Genomic DNA, 20,343 nt, shown 5'->3' with positions numbered 1-20,343 from the left:
TTGAATTTGATTAACCTGCTAGAGTAGCTCACAGAACTCAGAGAAACATTGTATTTTCTTAATCACCGGTTTATTAGAAAAGGGTATAACTAAGGAACAGCCAGATGGAAGACATGCATAGGGCAAGGTGTGGGAAAGGACAAGGAGTTCCCACGTCCTCTCCAAATCTCCACCTGTTCACCAGGTAGAAGCTCTCCAAACCCTGTCCTTTGGGTTTTTATGGCGGCTTCATTATATAAGCATGACTGATCAAATCATTGGCCATTGGTGATAGATTCAACCTCCAGCTCCACTCCCCAGTTGTCAGGGGGTGGGACTGAGAATGCCAGCCCTAGAATCAGAGTTGGTTGTTCTGGCAGCCAGCCCCATCCTTAGGTGTAGTCCAAGTCATGTCGTTAGCATAACAAGAGACACCTTTGTCCCTTGTGTCACTTAGGAAATTCCAAGGGTTGTAGGAGCTCAGTGCCAGAAATGGGGACGAAAGTCAAATATGTATTTATTATATAAATCACAATCTCACAAGTGTCTCTTTTTATCTATGATTGCCTTTTTTGGATGCTGTTGTTTAAGGACTCTAATAGGACGTTTAAAACACCTACTGGAGATTTGAGAAAAGTTCTTTCAAGTATCTAAATGGTGTCCAATTTGGATGAAGGTGAATAGTCCTCTCTTCAGCCAACAGAAGGCAGACTGAAGGTGAAACAAAAATATCTTAGAATTTCCTTATTGGATTTTTTGCCCCAAGTCAAGCCACGGCCAGGCATAGAGGCTGGAACAGAGTTAGGCACTCGGTTACTATTGACTGAGTGAAAAAACCTGGTAGGTAGCGTTTTAAGAATGGCAAACTCTTGACTGACGCCTAAATGCTGGTCATTGGATTTCTCGGCCAAAAGCTGTATGTCAGAACCAAGTGGGGAGTCTTTCTCATGGGCACGTGCCCCACCCCCATCAGGACATCCTGGCAGGGTGTCCAGCCACGGGTGCTTTGTGAGGTTTCTCAGGTGGTTTAGACACAACCAATCACACACCCGCAGGACCTTGTGTCTCTATGGTTCCTGCCAGTGCTGACACGGTGATGGGTTTTTGACCGGAAATGAGAAGCTGCCTTCGGTCAAATGCCTGATTGTGTAATAAGGGCTGTAAACTCTGATTCCTGTCCTTACAACTGATATTACTACTTGAATTTCTTTAAAAAAATTAAAAAAAAAATTTTTTTTTTAATTTAAATTCAATTTGGTTAACCTGTAGTGTATTATTAGTTTCAGAGGGTAAAACTGATATTATTACTTTAAAAGACAAACCATCAGGTCAGCATTTTCTCAAGCAAGTCCTGTGGAACACACACGCTGTGAGATGCTCTGACGAAAACATTCTGTGGTCAAGACAGGCTCCTGAACCAAATGCTGCCAGCCCGCCCCTCAAATGAGTGAGTGATTCACACCTTAACTGTCATTGTGTGGCACTGTGTCAGTTCTGTGCTAACAAGACCCCTTGAACTCAGTGGTTCCCAAACATGCTGACCCTGGAACCCTGTTATTCATGGGACACCGCTCCCATCCTGTGGAAGCACCACAGCAGGTATGCAGCCCTGACGTGGACAGACAGACAGCCAGAGCCAAACCGGAATGATGTTAACTTCAGGACCATACCAGGTACTCTTGTATCATACCACGTAATAGAAGTACGCATTTCACGTAGCAAATCTGCACTTAATATGCAGGCCTCCGTTCTTGGGGTGCAAATTATTAAAACTATTAAAACTCTCAGCTATAATTATATAATCTTTGTGATAATTAGGCTGTCTGGGTGAACAAAAACTACTTGGGTGTTAAATTCTGTTTGTGGTCATGACATTTGACAGCTTCCTCAGAAAGCAGCCAGGGAACCTTACTGTTTTTCCGGAAGTAAGTCTACATTGCTTCTACATAACCCTGCCGGGTGCTCCGCTGTCCTCACATAGCCTTGAAAGGGAAACTGGGCCCAAAATATGGTTCTTCATTTTGGTGATTGGAAACTCCCAACTTTAGCTTAGAGAATACTGGGAGATAAATCTCTTAAGATCACAACTACTAACTTACCCCAGAGCTGCTGGTGGCCATATCCCCAGGCACATGGAGCAGCCCTAAAGAATGAGGTAAGACGAGAGGAGAAATGATAGGGAGGGAACCTGAGTTTGAGCCACTAGATCCAGTCAAGCCTACGGCTGTGGCCACCTCTGTTCTTCAAGTTCTATGAGCCAGTTATTATTAACATTTTTGCTTAACCAGTTTGAGTTGTGCTTCTAATAACACTATGAATCATGACTGCTACACCCTTCCCCGAGCCCACTCTCACCTACTAATGGCTGTCCCAGAGCCGAAGACACATGTGCTAAAATAAGTCTGGGTTAACACAGTGTGCACACCAAAGAATGCTTGGTTTCTTAGGAGGCGTAATGGATTTAGAAAACTGTTAACAAAGGAGATGAGACTCCCACGGAGAGGAAGAGGACTGGCAGGCACCTTGAGCAAGAAGCAAACATTTCATTTGGAGTGAGAGGACTAGTGCCTTCTTGAGAAACTAGGCCTAAGGAGTTTATTTATTCAGTCTTGTTATGGGCCAGGGTGTGACACTGGGCAAGACATTTTATTAATGAACAGGATGGAGGGTGCATTTGGAGGTAGAGGAGTCCGGAAGCGTACTAGAAGTTATGGCCACAAGAATCTCTGTCTCCACATAACCACTGACTGCGAGGAGCTAGACAGCCCCCCAGAAGTGTAGTAATGAAGAGCTAAGGTGGTAGAGGTCTGTTTTCTCAGCCCTTCTTTGTGTTTCTGTGTTAGGACTGATCCTTATTTGAAGGTCATAGGCTTTTTTATACAACAAGGTTCTGTTTGTAATCTTTTTTTATGAACACAAGCTGGGTCCCAGGAACCTCAAGGGCAGGGATGCTCACTAACCTGTCTTGTCCCTCATCTTGGAAGAGGTAGAAACAGGACTCAGTCCTGGGTGTTCTGATGTCCAGGCCATACTCCCTGAGTGCTAAATTTGAGATTTTTAAAATTCATTTCAACCTGTGAGCTCTAAGGTACCCTGTTAGGAACTGCATGTTTTTTGCGTTCCCCCAAAATTCGTGTTGAAGCCCTAACCCCCAGTGCGTCTCTTTGGAGATAGGGCTTCTAAGGAAGTGTTTCAGGTTAAATAAGGTCGTAAGAGTGGGGCCCTGATCTGATAAAATCAGTGTCCTTACATGGCTCCAGAGAGCCAGCGCCTCATCTCCTCACACACGCATTAAGGAAAGACAGGTAAGGGCACAGCAAGGGGGTGGCTGGCTGCAAGCCAGGAAGAAAGTTCTCACCAGAAAAGGAATTGCCTAGACACTGGATCTTGGACTTCTAGCCTCCAGAACTAGGAGAAAATGTATTTTTGATGTTCGAGCTACCCAGTCTATGGTATTTTGTTACGGTAGCCGGAGCAGACTAAGACATGCGCCCCCAAAATGATGTCAGTGATGAACATAAGCAGATTAACTACAGGACACAAAAATAAAAAAATGATGACCTGCTCACCATACTTACTTATTGCTACCGCTACCTTCCTGTCTGCTCCCAACCGGGGCAGAGGAATCCTGTTCCTCAGCTCTTCCCCGTCCCCCCGTATGGTACAGCTGTGCTTGTAAAAGCAGAACTTGAAGGTCACCCGATGCTGCAGTCTGAGACTCGCTCTGCTCGAAATATCCCCAGACTAGAGCCTCACACACATTACACAATTCAATTCCAAAGTCAACAAGCTTGCCTTGAAAATAGATTTAATCTTCCTCAAATTACAAATGTTCTAAGTCTCTCTCCAAAACCACCTCCAAAGTTCTCCTCTTGACAAATGAATTTTCTGGGGAAAAGTTTTGAGGAGAGTAAGAGAAAACATCACATTTTTTTTTAGTGTTGATCCATCTAAAGGTACATCATCAGTGTCTGACCTGTCCACAAGGTGTCTGGATCGTTCCTTCCAAAGGAAAAAGGCAGAGGGGAGAATCACAGTCGCCGCTGTGGTTTGAGAACATTTTTATCTACCATGTCAGTTAAGACGGGTATAATATGCAAAGACCAGTGGCCCTCAAGGAGCAGAGGATAACGGAGAGGAACAGAAACGAGGACAGGGGATGCCTTCTGAGAAGACTTATTTGTGTCCAGCTGAACATTAACAGGCCAAGAGTGAAAAATCGACATTCTGTGATCAGTGACTTTATAGACAACCTCAAGTTCTCTCTTTCTGGCACTACTGACATTCCCACCATTCTAGCTTCCAAATTCTAGAAAAAGAGAAAAAGATCCACAAAAATAGAGGATGTCGGAACTGCGCATTCTGTGCCCAGAGGAATGGCACCAGTTACGTCAATGCAGGGAGGCCGGCACGCGCAGGGGATGCTCTGCACCAAGGGCCCTGCGGGCTAGTGGCGCTTCGCTTCCCCCGGCGCAGCTCCAAGCACAGGGCTCCGAGCACAGCTGACCTACTTGGCCATCTTGCGGATCATGTAGTTGAGGATGCCCCCGTTGTGGAAATAAGTGAGCTCCACGTCCGTGTCGAACCTCATGATGGCCTGGAAGGTCTTCCCGGTATCCAGCTGTGATGACAAAGAAGCAGAGGAGAACCAGTGGGGGAGGAGGCCAGGCAGCTGTGTGAGGAGGGATGCCCCCCCCCGCCCTCAGGGCTGCCCCTCAAAGCGTGGTCCGCACACCAGCAGAGCCAGCAGCACTGGGGGGGCGTGCCGTCCCTCGCTCCAGCCCAGCCCAGTGAATCCGGGGCTGCATTTGGACAAGATCCCCAGCCGACTCCTCTGCACAGTAAAGCACCATGGGGTACAAATGATGGAGGTGACGGACACCTGAGGACCAGGTCTCTTGGGGCAGCAGCTACTAGTGAGGCTAGGGATGGTATTTTCTAGACCCTCTCTGGGAGCTGCGGGTTGGCAGAAGTCTCATTAAGGTTGTCCCCTAGGCAGCTGGTCCAGCTGCTGACCTGGGGCCTCGGCACTGGGTACCTGCCTTGCCACACCTCACCTCGGGAGCTGTCACTTTTACCTTTTGGCTAATCAAAACCTGGAGCCTGGGGTGAGGCTCAGGAATGGGGTGTGTCTGTTCACATTTTGATAATAAAAAAGGTGTTTTTTTTAGATCATGTGAAAATGTCCTGTCTCCGAGCTTCTAACACTCTTTTCTGGGCTAAAGAGAGATTGGGAGTCAGAGGAGACAGTGGGGCTGGTTGGGGAGTAAGAAAGGAACTGATGGTAACTCCATGAGTAAACAGAAATAAGTAATCCATCAACAGGTGCCCCCCCTCACTGTGTTGTGAAGGCAGAGCAGGTGCCAGCAGAACTCGCAGGTCTAACGCACTCCTACTGACTGCCTGTTTTCCTTCCCAAGTCCACTCATTTCCTTCTCGCGGGTTTGATGATGAACACACGGTCCCGTTTACTTGGGCCTGGCATGGGGAGGCTCCGGCTTACCTTGACCTGCACTTTCATTCGTGGTGTGAGGTTTTCTGGAATGATGATGGAGTATCGTTCCCGCCCTGTGAGTCCCAGGGTGTCTGCGGTCTCCCCAGGGAGATATTCGAGGGGAATCACCCCCATTCCCACCAAGTTACTACGGTGAATGCGCTCGTAACTTTCAGCCAGGACAGCTTTGATTCCCTGAGGAGCCAAGACAGTACTTTGGACACAGTTCCAATTTTCTTTAGATACACAGAAACTTTACAAAAGGCTTCTTCAGTCAAAACTCCTCTCACACCTAAATTCTTTGTAAGTACCAATGAGTTGTTTACATAAACAGTTACTCTAGTTATAAATAACACAGCAGCTGGTCTGAACTGACTGCCTACAATGTACAGGCAGCGTAATAAAGTGGCTTCTCTCATCCCACCCTCCACCAGCCCTCGGAGGGAGATGCTACCATTGTGCCCTCTTCACCCACACGGTCAGTGGTGGTATCTGGTAAGTGAACCCATGCAGTTTGACCACACACTTAGCTGCTTTGTGATACAACATCTCTTAGCGCACTTCCATTATATCTGGAAGCCACACCGCAAAACAACATAAATTTTTCTTTTATTTCCCTTGAATAGGTGCAGACACAAAAGACAACCGAAAAAGCAACTTTCAGAACACACTACAGAGAAAGGAAATGATGTGCTGCTTTTGCAATTCCTGTTTCAAGAGCAGGAGATATTCTGTATGGATCCGTGTGCACATGTGTTCACTCTGAGGGGGAGTGGCAGCTCTGTAAACACGTCCGATGCACGTCCCTACACTGGGTAAGGGCCGTGCGGGGCTGAGAACCAGTCGTCCAGCCCCCTCTGCTGTGAGGAGAGCCCAGCGCTGCTGAGCGGCCCAGCCCGGGGCAGCCGGAACTCGGGGCCATTCTGTACGGAAGCCTAGGGCCTAGGGGGCCCCTCGCGTGCCAGTTCTCTTGGCGTCCTTCAGCTCTTGCGGTCCCCACTGGCTGCATTTCTACTGCCGGCTCCCAGCCCCATCCCTAAAACCCTCTCCTCCTCTGTAATTTCTCTGGTTCTTTTCCGCAGCTTCTAGAAAAGGCAGACTTTTGATATATTACCAAGTAATCAAAGAACATCTTTTGTTCCCCCCACAAAGCAATATGCTTGATAAAAAACAAAACAAAGCAATAGGTGTGATGTTCAAAGAGATTTACAGCTGCCTGCCAGACCCCGCCTTCTTTACTGGACGTGTGGTAATCACCGTATGTGGTGTTTCCCAAGGTTTAATTTGCTCGCACCATAAATCCCTGAGATTGGCACCAGCTGAGTCATCTTTCCCTACCCTGAGAATGCAGGCTGAGCAGCAGGACTCTTCCCTGCTTTTGGGGCCAGGAGATGCTCCAGAGGTAAGAACCGTCTGCTCCCTGCACGGCCCCTCCATGGGGACGCCTCCATGGGGACGCCTCCATGGGGACGCCTCCATGGGGACGCCTCAAGCGGCTCAGGCCCTGAAATGGCCGCAGGTTCTCAAGAGCTGTCTGTCTACATCCAGAGAGAGCGTCCTTTACTCTTGAGAGTCTATAAGCCGACTCAGAGGCAGTGAAAGGCCACTTGAAGTGCACTCCCCAAGTCTGTCCAAAGCACCAGCTCCTTACTTTTACCCTTCCCTGAACCTCCTGAGGGACAACACGGGAGCAGCGTCCGGACTTATGGCTCGCCTGGGACAACGGCCTGAAATACATGTCCCATCCTCAACCTGAATATTAGGAAAACCATGCCATTTTTCCCCACAAAAAGAAGACATACATACACACATTTGAAAATAATTTCAGAGACTTCACAGACCCTCCTCCCAACTGCTCCACAGACACGCCCAAAGATCCATGGTTCCCAGAATAGGAGTATCTGATCTAAGGAACCGGTTCAACTCTGGATTACCCTTCACTGAGTGGGGTAAAGGCAGATCCGCCAAGAAGCAGGAGCTGAACAAACATCACATGCTTTGCTGAGCTTGCCTGCTGGGGTCCCTCCCCGTCACACTCACCAGGAGGAACGGGCCCTTGGCCGCCCAGTCTCGGGAGCTGCCTGAGCCATACTCTTTCCCGGCCAGAACGATCAGGGGAAGGCCCGCCTGCTGGTACTGCTCAGAGGCGTCGAACACGTCAAGCTGAGGAAGAGAAAAGCAAGGTTTACGGAGGCAGCAGAGTGTGGACACAGGCCGGGGGCCTGGTGAGAAGCACAGGGTCTTCAGGGGCCCAAGTCAACACCGAGCCAACAGAAAACTCAGCCAATCAGTGGCCTGTGTGACAAATCTCCAATTCACCCCTACCAATGAACTTTATGTTCTTTTAACTAAAATGCCTAGTTTTTGTCCTGGTTTTAGAAAAACATTCAAATCCTAAGGCATCAAGGGAAAAAAAAGAAAGTCGATCAGATTTTTCCCCCTCTTCCATTGATTAAACTATTTTAAAGCTTAGGAAACAGAGAATCCCACCTAAACCTGGGTTTTGACTCAGTCTAGAGACTCAGTGATGGTCACTTGTGAAGGGTAGCAACCACAAAGGTGACACGTTCTGAAATTATATAAAATGCAAACATACATACACTTATTTGTTTATTTTAGATAGCGAGAGGCAGAGGGAGAGAGAGAAGCCTCAAGCAGACTCCCCGCTGAGTGCAGAGCCTGGTGGAGGCCTCGATTCCAGGACCCTGAGATCATGACCTGAGCCAAAATTAAGAGTCAGCTGCTTAACACTCTGGGTCACCCAGGCGCCCCAAAATGCAAACTTGTATCAGTCACCCTTCTACAAGGAAGTCAAGGCAGAGACAGTAGAAACACGGGTGGAAGCACAGATCAATACTGGACAGGAGAGGATTAACTAGTATTTTGGTATATATGAGAAACATCTTCCACAAACAGCTTCATTTGTTTCTCACAAGAATTCTGAATATTCTCTGTGCCAAGACTTCACAAAGACATTTGATATCATTGCTGGTGATATGAAACAATTGTTCTTCCTGGCTACTTAAGTTAAAAAAAAAGAAAGAAAGAAAGAAAAAATCCCTCAAGAAAGGGTTTCCTTCAAAAGAAGCTCTAAAAAGGTGGGTAATCAACCTCTCAAGTAAGCTTTCCCACATTACTATTTCGGTGGGCTGATGGAGCCTGTGGTTAGCTCCACATGGCGTTACCCAAATCTGGGGAGCTTATAAAGCAACGGCTCCCTACACATTCCCTCTCTTCTAAAGATGAGGACAGGGCACCTGGGTGGCTCAGTTGGTTAAGCGACTGCCTTCAGCTCAGGTCATGATCCCAGGGTCTTGGGATTGAGTCCTGCATCGGGCTCCTTGCTCACCAGGGAGCCCGCTTCTCCCTTTCCCTCTGCCTCTCTCCCCTGCTTGTGCTCTCCTGCTCTTTCTCTGTCAAATAAATAAATAAAATCTTAAAAAAAAAAAAAAAAGAGGACATAAAATTTGGTTGTTTCTTCCGTTATTGTTCCTCTGTATCTCCAGTATTATATTTAAACTACCAGTTCTCTATTTCTCCATTTTTGTTATCTATCAATTTCCTGCTTTAGTGGGGATTTAGTTCTCCCTCTCTTTTTAAAAAGATTTTATTTATTTAATTGAGAGAGAGAGAGTGCATACATGAGTGGAAGGAGGGACAGAAGGAGAGGGAGAGAATCCTGAAGCAGATTCCCCACTGAGCGCAAAGCCCAATGCAGGGCTCGATCCCAGGACCCCAAGATCATGATCTGAGCTGAAATCAAGAGTCAGATGCTTAACTGACTGGGCCACCCAGGCGCCCCAGGGATTTAGTTCTCTCCCCAGCCTCCCAATATAATTATGTCATACGTTTTGGGTAAGTCAATATTTGGTGTTTGCACTACATTGACTATGTGAATGTTATTTATAGCTGAGTCAGGTAATGTACTCTGAATTCCTTTTCTTGGTAATCAAAAAAATTTCCACTGAAATTAATTATTTTCTTTTTGTGTGTGTACTCACCTGTTTCTATGTCACTACCCATCAATTAATCCCCAAACACTCTGCCTAAAGTACACATCTTCTCTAAACACATTCAAATGTATCAGGCAGTCTGTCATTTAAAAATCTTTTCCATAGAGATCTCTCTCCAGGAGCTTCAGTCCTTTTCTAATTTGGACTGATTCTTCTCTAGAGATGGTGCATTCCTGTAATGGAAGAATCTTCCTTCACCAACATCCTGGGAATTCCCTGCATTTCTTTTTCCTGGATCCTACAACTTCCCCTTTTTTAGCTTATTCCCTCATTTTGGTAAAATGCATTCACCAAGTAGCTTCCTGAGACAGGGACCGAGGAGTATTTTTAAAGTTTTTGAATCTGAATGTGTTATTACTTTAACATGGGACATGGTATTTGGGGGTGCAAGCCAGTCTAAGTTTCCAGTGTTGGTTTGAGCACTTCTGATCTCCAGCACATTGCACAGAAGCTGTTTTTCCCCCTTTGGAAGTTTCTAGATCTTCTCCTTATCTCTGCTGTTCCTAACTTCATACCAATGCAATTTGGAGCTGGTCTTCCATAATCATGTGGGTATTCAGTGGATGTCATGTGGAGTCGGATCTTGAAGTCGGGGAATTTTCCTTGTGTTACTTCCCGGATAATTTCCTTTCTTCTCTTCTTAGCATCTCTGTTTAGTCAGATGCTGAGCCTCCTCATTTCAGTCTTTAATTTTCTTATATTTTCTCTCTAATTTTTCCTTTGTCTTTCTGGTCTATATTCTGAGAGATTTTCTCAACTAATCAACTTTTTCTGTGAAAATTTTTTAGGGGCTTTTTTTTTTTTTGTTAACAGCCTTTTCTTTTTTAATTACTATTTTTTATCAAGAGCCCTTTCTCGTCCTTTGATTATTTTATGCCAACAGAAAATCATTTCACCACTCTGAGAAGATAATCTTTTCTTCGTTTTCTTCTACTCTTTGCATTATCTCTGTTTTCTTTCCCTTCCCCACCATTCTTTGTCTAGGTCTATCTTTCAAGTTCAAGGCTTGGCTCAAATGTCTGTGCATCTCTGATTCTGTCTCCTATTTAAGATGAGGCTCTGACCATCTGACCAGAAGTTCTATGTCATGGCAGGGCTTGTAAATTCGTGAGGTTCACTGTGACAGTCAGTACACTGGAGGCCCCCCAGTGTCTATCCTGCACATCTTTCCCCTTGTCTCTTGGGCATTCTACCAGCTAACTATCTTTAATAGTTTATCATCCCCGCTCTTCACTGAACACCTACCTACTGGGTGCTGACTTTGTGTTGGGTCCTGGTGATCAGTGATTACCTATAAAGAGTTTGCTTTACCAAAATATAATCTGTTACAAGTGAGGTGGTATGGGTGGTGATAAACCGCACTGACGTTGGAGCCAGACTCCCTGGGTTTTGTTTTGAAGATTGATTGATTGATTTTGGGGTGGGGGAGAGGCAGAGGAAGAGAAAGAAACTTATGCAGACTCCGGGCCTAGCGCAGAGACTGTTGGCGGGGCTCGATCTCACGACTCCAAGATCTCGACCTAAGCTGAAACCAAGAGTCGGATGCTCCACCGACTGAGCCACCCAGGTGTCCCCAGACTCCCTGGGTTTTAATCTCCATTTTTATTATCTTAAAAGATGGACAATTATGGTACCTCCCTCAAAGGGTTGTTATGAGGATTAAATAAGTCAATATAGGCAAAGAGCTTAGAAGAGTACATGGGATGTAATAAATTCCATATAAATACTAGCTGTTATTATTTTTAAGTAAGTCAGGAGGGTGATTTCTCAAGTAACAAACAGTTCTCAAGCAGTTTTGCAGCGTCTGCTGGGAAAGGAAGCAACACCGAGGACCCATGACATGCGCCAGATACTCTGCTCTGTGTTGTATACATGTCTTTCCATTTAAGCTTAAGCCTCAGAACCTTACAGGGTGGATATCCTATTTCGCAGGTCAGAAAAATCAGGCTCAGAGAGGGCAATAACTTGCTGAAGGCTCCACAGCCAGTATGTCGGACTCAAAGCACAGGCCCTCCCTCCAAGGCATCTGGGAATGAACAGTTCGCTGTAACAGGCCAACTGCAAAGAGCTCCTGTCAGGACCCAGGCAGGCCTCCGCGGGCCTCTATGTTCCTCCTTCTCGTGGAATGGGGACTTAAATGTTCATAAAGTCATACAATAGCACCTGTTGATAAATATCCTCTATCTTAACCTGGAAGTTCCCCCTTAAATACTCTGAACTGACCACATTTCACTCAGAGCCTTCGTAAATTCAACTCCCAGGAAACCACGAAGCAGAATCTCTAAGCAGGAAGAGAAAGTTGTAAAACTTAAAAGGGCATCTCTATCCGTGATGAACTCTCTCGAAACAAGAGGTAGCATGGGGCTATGAAGAAAAAATGAGACCCAAAGGAAGGTGACTGTGTAAATATCCAACCACCCAGAGCCTGACAAAGACACAGTACTCACAATTTCTCCAGAAGGCAGATGGATAGTCTGTGGTGCCTGCTTGTTCAAAAATTTGTTTAATAAGCGAATGTTGGCAAACGTCCCCCGTGCCATGATGGCATCATTACCTCGGCGGGAGCCATAGGAGTTGAATTCTCGTGGAGTCAAGCTAATAATGCAAGCAGGAGAGGAGCTAGGTTAGTGAATGGAGAAAAGATTAAACTTAGCTTCCATTAAGAAAAGAGAAAACCATAGACCTAGATATCCCTCTAAGTCTACTAAGCATCGCTCTCCAAGGCAGAAAAGCTGTTTCTGTATCTTCTGCTGAGGGTAGAGTTCAGAGGTCAGAGGTGGGGCAGTGAAAGGGGGAAATCAGCATTCTCCCAGGATCAACTTCTAGTCTTATAAATCTGGGTAGAAAAACCAGGAGGAACTCTAATGAGTATTTATTTTACTGATTCAGTAGGGTAGCCTAGAAAACTTCACAAAAGATAAAATATTCAAAATGGGTAAGAAAAAGGAAACCAAAAGAGTAATCAGTGTGGGCCAGTCAGGTGGAGCCAAGAATGAGGGAAACACAAAATACATTCTGTAAACCACCTGGAAGGAGGTATAAATTTGTCCCCAAGTCATCAAGAACTCAATGTATTGGGCAGACATATGACTGGCAACATGATTTACATTTTTCATAAGATAAAAATCAGAGTAGTGCCGAAGAAACAGAACAGCTCTTCCTGGTCCTGAAATCAAGGAAAAATCTTGTCTGTGGGCTCCAGTTAAAGGACACTTTGTGATAGCAGGAACATCTTACAATTAACACAGCTGTCAGCTCACTGAGCTGTTTCTTAAAATGCTAGGAGGTGTGTGTGAGTGGTAATCTGATCTCACGGTAAGATGTGATCTGAAGACTGAGAGAGTTTAGGCTTTAGGAGCAGGTGAGCGTGTCTACAAACTCCTGAAATTATATCCAGAATGTTGGGGATACGTGCACTTTTCTGGGAAGGTATGATATTTCTTTTCATTCCATTCCCTATATAGTCCATGTCTCAAAAGTGTCAACAATCAGCAATCAAAAAAATCACTGCTTGTTTTCTTAGTTTCTTTCTCCAGCCTCAACCGCTTTGTTTTGCTGTTTGTTGGTGAATCCTTTTCTCCCATTCATTCATTCATTCATTCAACAACTCTTTATTGAGCCCCAGCTATGTGCCAAGAACTGTTCTCAGGGCTTGAGGTAGATCAAGGAACAACACAGATGGAGATCCCTGCCTTTGCAGGGCTTACATTCTAAAAGGTGGAGACAAAGAAATAATCATAATAAGAAAATGAGTATCTTACACAAGTGTTACTAGATTGTGGTTAATAACTGAGGGGAAAAAGAGGTAGATCAAGGCGAGGAGAACAGGAGTCCAGTGGGGGTGACCTCATGGAGGAAGACTTGAACCGGCAAGAGAGTTAGCCAGACAGCTATTTTGGGGAAGAGCATCCACGAGGAAAAAACAGCCAGCTCAACCAAAGGCTCTCAGGCAGAAGGGTATTTGCCCTTGCCTGGAACATTCAACAAGCCAGGCAGCCACCGATGTAGCCAGAGCGGCTTGGGGGAGGGGGAAGAGCAGGGATTCGCCGACCCCTCTCAAATATCACCTGCCCTTCTCCGCTCGATGACTCCCACTCGAAGTACAATCATATCCCTTTAGAATCTTGCCATATGTGTCTGTGTGTAAGAAGTCCCTGTACATTTAATACAGCAGTTGCCCCGTGTTAAAAAAATCTTGAGATAGACTCCTGTGCATCCCCTGCTCCAGAGGTGGGCTAGCTTCTGAAACTTACAGCACTCCTATCTCTGGGGAACGTGGCATACTTTTGCTCTGAACATGACTGTCCCATAGGATGCACCAGGAGGAGGCAGAGACTGAGTGGGGCTCAGTAGGACGGGGAGGCGTGAAGAAAACACCTTAGCCACCAGGAAAGCGAGATGGGGCCAAGGCCATTTTCCTCTCCCACTGACAAAAAAAAAGGAAAGAAGGCAAGAAAGAACGAAAAAGGTGTTGGATTTTGTTCTTAGATTAGCTCTGGGCCCATCACTGAAGACGCTGATTCGGGAGGTGCGGACGGGAGACAGGAATGTTTATCTCCTCAGATGATTCTCATGGAAAGTCAGATCTGAGACGGACTCCGATCACTCTCGGCGTATTAGAGGACAGTAGATAATACTGGTATAGTACCCATTAAAGTCAGTCTGTGACTGAAGGACTGGTCGATGGATGCCTCAGCGGCAAATCCGTAGTCACTACGTGTCTCAGGCAGGACGCGGCATCGCAGGGCAAGGGACACCCCTGCCAAGTGCGCCGCAGGCTGAGAGCAGAGCCTGGACTCTACTGGGGACACGCGCAGAAGGAAGATCCCCTCTGCTGGGGTTTCCTTGCTGACAGAATCTCCCAAGGAAGCTGGAAAGCAGCAAACAGATAGGGTGACTGGTTTTCAAGCCTCAGGGTTCACTGAAAAATCAGTCTGATTGAAAAGACAACATGTGAAAAGAAATACTAGCCTCATTCACTCCATTTTTGCCTTTTAGTCTTTCTTCCCCTCACTCAAACTTACCCTCTGTTAGTTAAGTAGCGAGCAGCAGGGCTGTTTCTTGCAATATTTCCAGCCGGAGAGATGTGGTCTGTTGTTACGGAATCCCCCAAATTTAACAGCACGTAGGCATCCACTATAGATTTAGGGGGCTGGATATCCAAAGTCTAGCAGAGAATACAGCAAGTTAGTGACGACTCAGGTTTTCTCCAGCAAGTCACCAGGGAGTCTGAACAGTTTCCACAGTGCACTGTGGACCCAAACCAGATGACAGCTGTACATCGCTGCACAGAAAATTCTAGGTTTTTTGGTTTTATCAGGGGTGCTTAGAAAAGTAAGGTGAATTTACTCAAAACATTCACATCCCACCCCTGCAGGGAGGCAAAGTATTGGGACTATTCCCTCAAAAGCAATAGCGATACAGCTGCAAATGACCTTCTCTGTCCCCACATCCAGGGAACTCAGATGCTGAGGACAGCTAGAATCCTAACTTCCACTCCCCTCCTCTTCCCACCCAGGAGAGCATGGACTCCTTGATCGTCAGTTATAGGTAAGATTTCCCTTGTTTTTTTGAGTATAAGGTTTAAATATAGCAGGCCCGGGGATGTTTTGTTTGGACAGTCGATCCCTCAGACTTTTCTATGTCCAGGTGGTACGGGATGGCCAGGGCGTCTCTGCACAGCCACACAGAACCCCTGGACAGACACACTGTAGGCCCACGAGAACCAAATACCCCAGCTTCTTAGAAGTCTCCCCAGTATTGTCTGCTTGGGTTTGTAAAGGTTTCAGTGGAATGCGTAGTCAAAGCAAGGGTAAAGGGTAATCAAGTAGATTCTATAAGGAAAGAAACATTTTGAAAAACTTATTTTGTTAAAAATAAAAAAGTCATACCAGGTTTTCAAAGAATGGTGGTGACTTAATGTATGTAGATTTGGGATTCCAGCAATACAGCTTGTCCGATGGGGCTGCTAAGGCATTCCACCTTTCATTCACGGTCTTACAAACAAAAAGATAAAAGAAAGAAAAGCAAATCTAATCACATTCCACTCTAAGGGAAGTTTGACATGCAAGCAGAAACTATATATTCTAAGAGTACAATAAAAACCATTCTTAACATAATACCCTCCAGGTACGCCAAGTGAAATAGTCAGACAAAGACAGATACCATGACTTCCTTGATATGTGGAATCTCAAAAACAAAATGAACAAACAAAGCAGGAACAGATCCATAATCACAGAGAACTAACTGATGGTTGCCAGAGGGGAGGGGAGGTGCGAGGATGGGCAAAAAGGGGTACAGGGGAGGGGGAGGTACAGACTTCCAGTTACGGAATGAGTAAGTCACGGGGATGAAAGGTACAGCGTAGGGAATTCAGTCAATGCTATCGTAATAGTGTTGAATGGTGACAGATGGTAGCTACACCTGGCTGATGCACAGAGTTGTCCGATCACTATGCTGTACACCTGATACGAATGTAATGTTGGGTGTCAACTATACTTCAATAAAACCAAAACCAAAACAGTTCTTATTCTAGTCACACACAAGAGCTCCTTTACACTAAGACAATGTCATGCCCAATGACTTAAAAATACATATACACTGTGATAAGCAGCCTCAAAGATGGCCCCAGGGACCTGCCCCCCACCTCCCTGGCATGCACACCCTTAAGCAGTCGTCTTCTGCTGAGTGTGGGCTGAACCTAGTGACTCATTTCTAAGATCAGGTTATAAAGAGACTGCCTCTGTCTCTCTCACCCTTTCCTGCTTGCTCTGATGGAAGGCAGGACCATGCTGTGAGCTGTGAAGAGATCCCCAAGCAAGGCAATGAGGGAGGCCTCTGGCGAACTGTCAGCAGGGAACTGAGGCCCTCGGTCCGACAGCCTGTGAGGCGTATTATCCTGCCAACAACCATGCAAATGGCCTTGGAAGTGGATCCTCCCCCAGCTGAGCCTTCAGATGAGCTGCAGCACCAAAGGACACCTTGGTTGGAGCCTGAAGGCAGAGGCACCCAGGTAAGCCATACATGGATTTCTGAACCACAGGAATCATGAGATAATAAATGGTGTTTCTAAGTTTTGGGATAATTTGTTGTACAGCAATAGATAAGTAATCCATATACATAATATAACTTAGGAAACAGTAATTCAGATTGTACCAAAGGGGAAATCATTTACTCTCTGAAGATTGGTGGAAGTAGACGTCCAGGTCATGTGGACACTGGATAGCAAATGACCACTGCTATGCATTAAAGTCAGCTTGGACCGTCTCCACGGGGCCGTGACCTCAGCCTTTGGAGAAATGCATTTAACCCAATGCCCAACAAGCTTGCTCATAGCACTTCCTGATGAGCAACTTGTGGGAGGGCACGGTGCATGAATACGATCCCCATTTGACCCTCTTCCCCAGAGTCTGCTCTCTTATTTCAAACCCAAGCCCCAGTCAGCATTCCTTGGGTCAGCCTAACACAGAGGGCAGAGAAAGGAATAACATCTAAGGGTCTCAGAAAACGATACTGAGCCCCCACACATTTTCTCCCTATTTGTCAAATGCACAGAAAGGTTTATTTATTTTAATAGTTTGGTGCTTTTTCCTCAGTGGCTTTTTAAATTTTTTTTAAGCATCCAAATAGTTCTGAGAGGTGTATCCAACCAATGAACTCCACCTCAGTGACACTCGGGGTGGGGGGGGCTGGTGGTTATGGCGAGCTGGCTAGGAATCACACACAACCCAAGGCCTCTCTTTTTGAGGCTGCTGCCAAATCTGGGACCTTGTCCAGATCTGGGAACATCTGGGGAGTGTAGAGTGTGTAAAAATGTAAGTCACAGGAGAAAATGACTGAGAACCACTTCCTTGGTTATCTGAAGAAAGAAATGTGACTTTCTCTAGTTTCCACCGCCATCAGCCTCGGGGTCTGCAGAGATGCCACAAAGGAATGGCTGTCCCCTGGACGCATGAGGGCAGAGCGGGTGGGGACCTCACCTCTATCTTCTGGTAGACCTCCTTAAACATGCCAGGGATCACGTATTGACGCTCCACCGCCTGGATCTCGTCTCTGGTTGGCCAGATGTCTTTCAGAAATACCTGTTGTCCCTTTGCATTGACCCCTGGGGAAAACAAGTTTATTAAGGAGAAAAACTGCATTTAATCCCCCATTTTCATGATCCCATCCAGTCAAATCCCATTCTCCGTAGAAATGTTCTGTGAGGTCCATGCAAACGCTGTGTAGTGAAGCGTGAATCGCTGGTGCTGAGGGATGTGGGTTAGGCTCCTGACAGCCTCTAGTCACAACGTTTTCGGCACCCAGTCAATACGTAATCTTGCTTCACGTGTGCTTCAGCTTAAAGACACCTTCCCTAGTACATCCTGCTGATGCGTTAATGCCAAAGTCCCAGCCAACAGCACTACGACTCATGCCTGAACGAAGTCTGCCTCCCACAGGGCACCCCACAGCCTTCTTGGGCGTCCGTGCGCTAGGCAGCACTTGGGCACTACGCTTAGGGGCTATTTTAAAAAGTGAAATCACCAAAACCACAAAAATGTGGAAAGACATGGCACTACACAGAGCACGAACAGGATACGTATTTACAGTATGAGAGCTGAGGGGAGAAGCAGAGCCCTGCCTCGTGCGGCTGCAGCTGAGAACGCGCACGTTGAGTGACACGAAGCCTGCATCCCTCTGTGTGTGTCTGCAAATGACCATGGAGGCAAGACGAGTCTTGATTTGGGGGTTAAACTACATTTTAGTGAAGAGGCAAATCTGCCAATATCGAATCCACACATGAGGATCAACTATAGCTCTAGTGGGGCTTTCCTAAAAGTGAATTGAAGGGGTGCTGTTGTATAGTATTGAATCTACTGAGAACGACTGAGGATGACACAGCAAGACCTCCAGAGGGAAGGACACAAAGCATCATTTCTCCAGATTTGGGGAAGTTGAACTATCTGGGATATGTTCCTACAGAGGATACGTTAAAACAGTGCGTCACATTAGATAAAAGCAGGAGCTAGAAAGAGAAGAACTGGGGAAGAAGCCAGAATAGCACGCTCTCTCTGACTTTGCAGATTAATTTCCTTTTGTCGTCCCTTGTCCTTAGTTGATTCTCGTCTGTTCCAGTTCTGTCTTCGCCGTGTATGGGGGAGAAAAGAAAAGACTCTCCTCATCTTTGTTAGCTCTACGTATCATTATTTATTAACAAAAATGGTTACTTTTCCTCCAGTAATATTTTCAAATTCACTGGAAAACAAACAAACAAGGGCAGCCACACAAACGACATCTTACCCAGTGGCTCTTTCTCAAAGTTGATCCTGATGGTCCCAGCAATCGCATAGGCTATCACCAAGGGCGGAGAGGCTAAATAGTTGGCCCGGGTATTGGGGTGGACTCGACCTTCAAAATTCCTGTTCCCAGAGAGTACTCCGACAGCGACCAGGTCTCCCTGAGTCCGGCAAGAGAAAGATCAGGTCACACGGAGAAGGGGCACAGGCTTTTTGTCTTAGACCACCTGCTGAACTCTCCCATCACGGGGGCAGTTCTTTAACCTCCCTTTCACCTGGTCCTCTGCCTGCAGGGAGAAAAGCACACATGGGTGTCCCTGGGGAGACACTCTGGGTCAGAGGACACCGAGAGACATGGTTTCTGCTCCCGAGGAAATCCCAGGTGTGTCAGAAGGCAGCATCCTGGTGACTTCGCCGCCTGGGGCCTGAGAACAATCCAACAGTTGAAAGCTAAAGGAAGCCACACTGACCTCCATCGGTTCTGTAATTCAGGCAAACCAAATCGTGCTTCTCAACGCTACAGAATTTATGGGCCAAAAATCAAGCCCATGCAAGGTAGTTTCGATTGCACTGTTTGCGTGGAGACGTGTCTGACTTGGAGCCAGGTTTCAGGTGACCAGGCACACAGAGTCCTGGAGCCGTCTGTAGTGCAAGAGCCCGTGTGTGCCAGGCACTGCTCCAAGGCCTTCACGTCCATCTCCGTGCTCACAACTCTGTGAAACAGGTCCTATCATCATCCCCAATTTACAGCTGGGAAAACTGAGGCACAAGGTAGACTGCTAGTCAGGTTAGCTTGACTCCAAAGACTGTATGTCTAAACACATTGCCTGCTGCCCTGGGCCTTCCTGAGACGACCAGCATTCCAGGCACACATCATATGAAAAGAGCCAACTGCTCCGAAGCCCCACAGGCTCCTCGGCCATTACCTGCGTGATGGCTTCGACCACAGGTTCAGGTAAGGGCCCGCTGTTGCCGATGCAGGTCATGCAACCGTAGCCCACCACGTCAAACCTAGGCGCAGGAAGAGAAGCGAGGCGGAGAGTGAGTCTCAGTGAGCCGCTCTGCCAAGGACAGTTCTAGAGACCGCTAACTTAAAGAGACCGGCAGCACGTGGAATAAGTGTAGTACTGTTCCTATGAAGCTTTCATTCTCAGGAGCGTTGTAAAAAAAAAAAAATCCTCCTCATCCAAATTAGGAATAGTGGGGAAACTGGAGAAATTGTATTTGGTAGCAAATGACTCATTTATGCCAAGGAATTTAAACATTTTTAGCCACGGTAAGTGATTATTTTCATACCAAAGAGCAGCCTCTCAGTTGCTGAGCCAACGCTAGCCCATTGCGTAACCTCTGTCGATTGAGAAAAGGCACCCCGTCCTCCAGAAGGGTGCAGCGCAACACCATAGCACAGGCTTGATTTCAGCCCTGCTTTGCCCTTCAAGGGCGCCCTTGTCTGATGAACAACCAGCACAACTGTCCACAGGAGGGCCCGACTCCGTGGGAACGGAAGGGCTGAAGTCTCCTCACTGGCTGACAAGACTCATTAGATAGCATCAGATGAGCTGATGTGTGTTACACGGTGACG

At 46.6% G+C, this 20,343-nt stretch overlaps 2 protein-coding genes across 9 annotated transcripts in view; one reads left to right on the top strand and one right to left on the bottom strand.

The window, feature by feature from the left end:
- The window catches only part of RIGI (RNA sensor RIG-I), a 58,999-nt gene extending 42,501 nt beyond the window's left edge, over positions 1-16,498 (top strand). The window contains exons 19-24 of one of the 8 annotated variants that reach the window (XR_013443719.1): positions 571-696; positions 1,296-1,652; positions 6,100-6,288; positions 8,093-8,571; positions 14,943-15,036; positions 16,267-16,498. The gene's annotated coding sequence lies outside the window, so the exon portion shown is untranslated. Of the gene's footprint in view, positions 1-570; positions 697-1,295; positions 1,653-6,099; positions 8,572-14,942; positions 15,037-16,266 lie in introns of all 8 variants that reach the window. The other 7 variants (XR_013443716.1, XR_013443721.1, XR_013443718.1 and 4 more) reach the window with 7 other exon arrangements.
- Positions 3,771-20,343, bottom strand: part of ACO1 (aconitase 1) — a 31,682-nt gene continuing 15,109 nt past the window's right edge. Inside the window, exons 12-20 of the mRNA XM_036065038.2 lie at positions 19,688-19,772; positions 18,766-18,922; positions 17,466-17,590; positions 15,378-15,482; positions 14,511-14,653; positions 11,934-12,081; positions 7,514-7,636; positions 5,483-5,668; positions 3,771-4,600 (exon numbers count right to left, since the gene is read on the bottom strand). Coding sequence (XP_035920931.1) covers positions 4,487-4,600; positions 5,483-5,668; positions 7,514-7,636; positions 11,934-12,081; positions 14,511-14,653; positions 15,378-15,482; positions 17,466-17,590; positions 18,766-18,922; positions 19,688-19,772 — 1,186 coding nt within the window. The 3' untranslated portion in view covers positions 3,771-4,486. The remainder of the gene's footprint in view (positions 4,601-5,482; positions 5,669-7,513; positions 7,637-11,933; positions 12,082-14,510; positions 14,654-15,377; positions 15,483-17,465; positions 17,591-18,765; positions 18,923-19,687; positions 19,773-20,343) is intronic.

The sequence above is a fragment of the Halichoerus grypus genome, chromosome 14 (assembly GCF_964656455.1).
Source record: "Halichoerus grypus chromosome 14, mHalGry1.hap1.1, whole genome shotgun sequence".
Lineage (NCBI taxonomy): Eukaryota > Metazoa > Chordata > Mammalia > Carnivora > Phocidae > Halichoerus > Halichoerus grypus.
The sequence above is the reverse complement of the archived record's forward strand: the minus strand, read 5'-3'. Positions and strand labels throughout refer to the sequence as shown.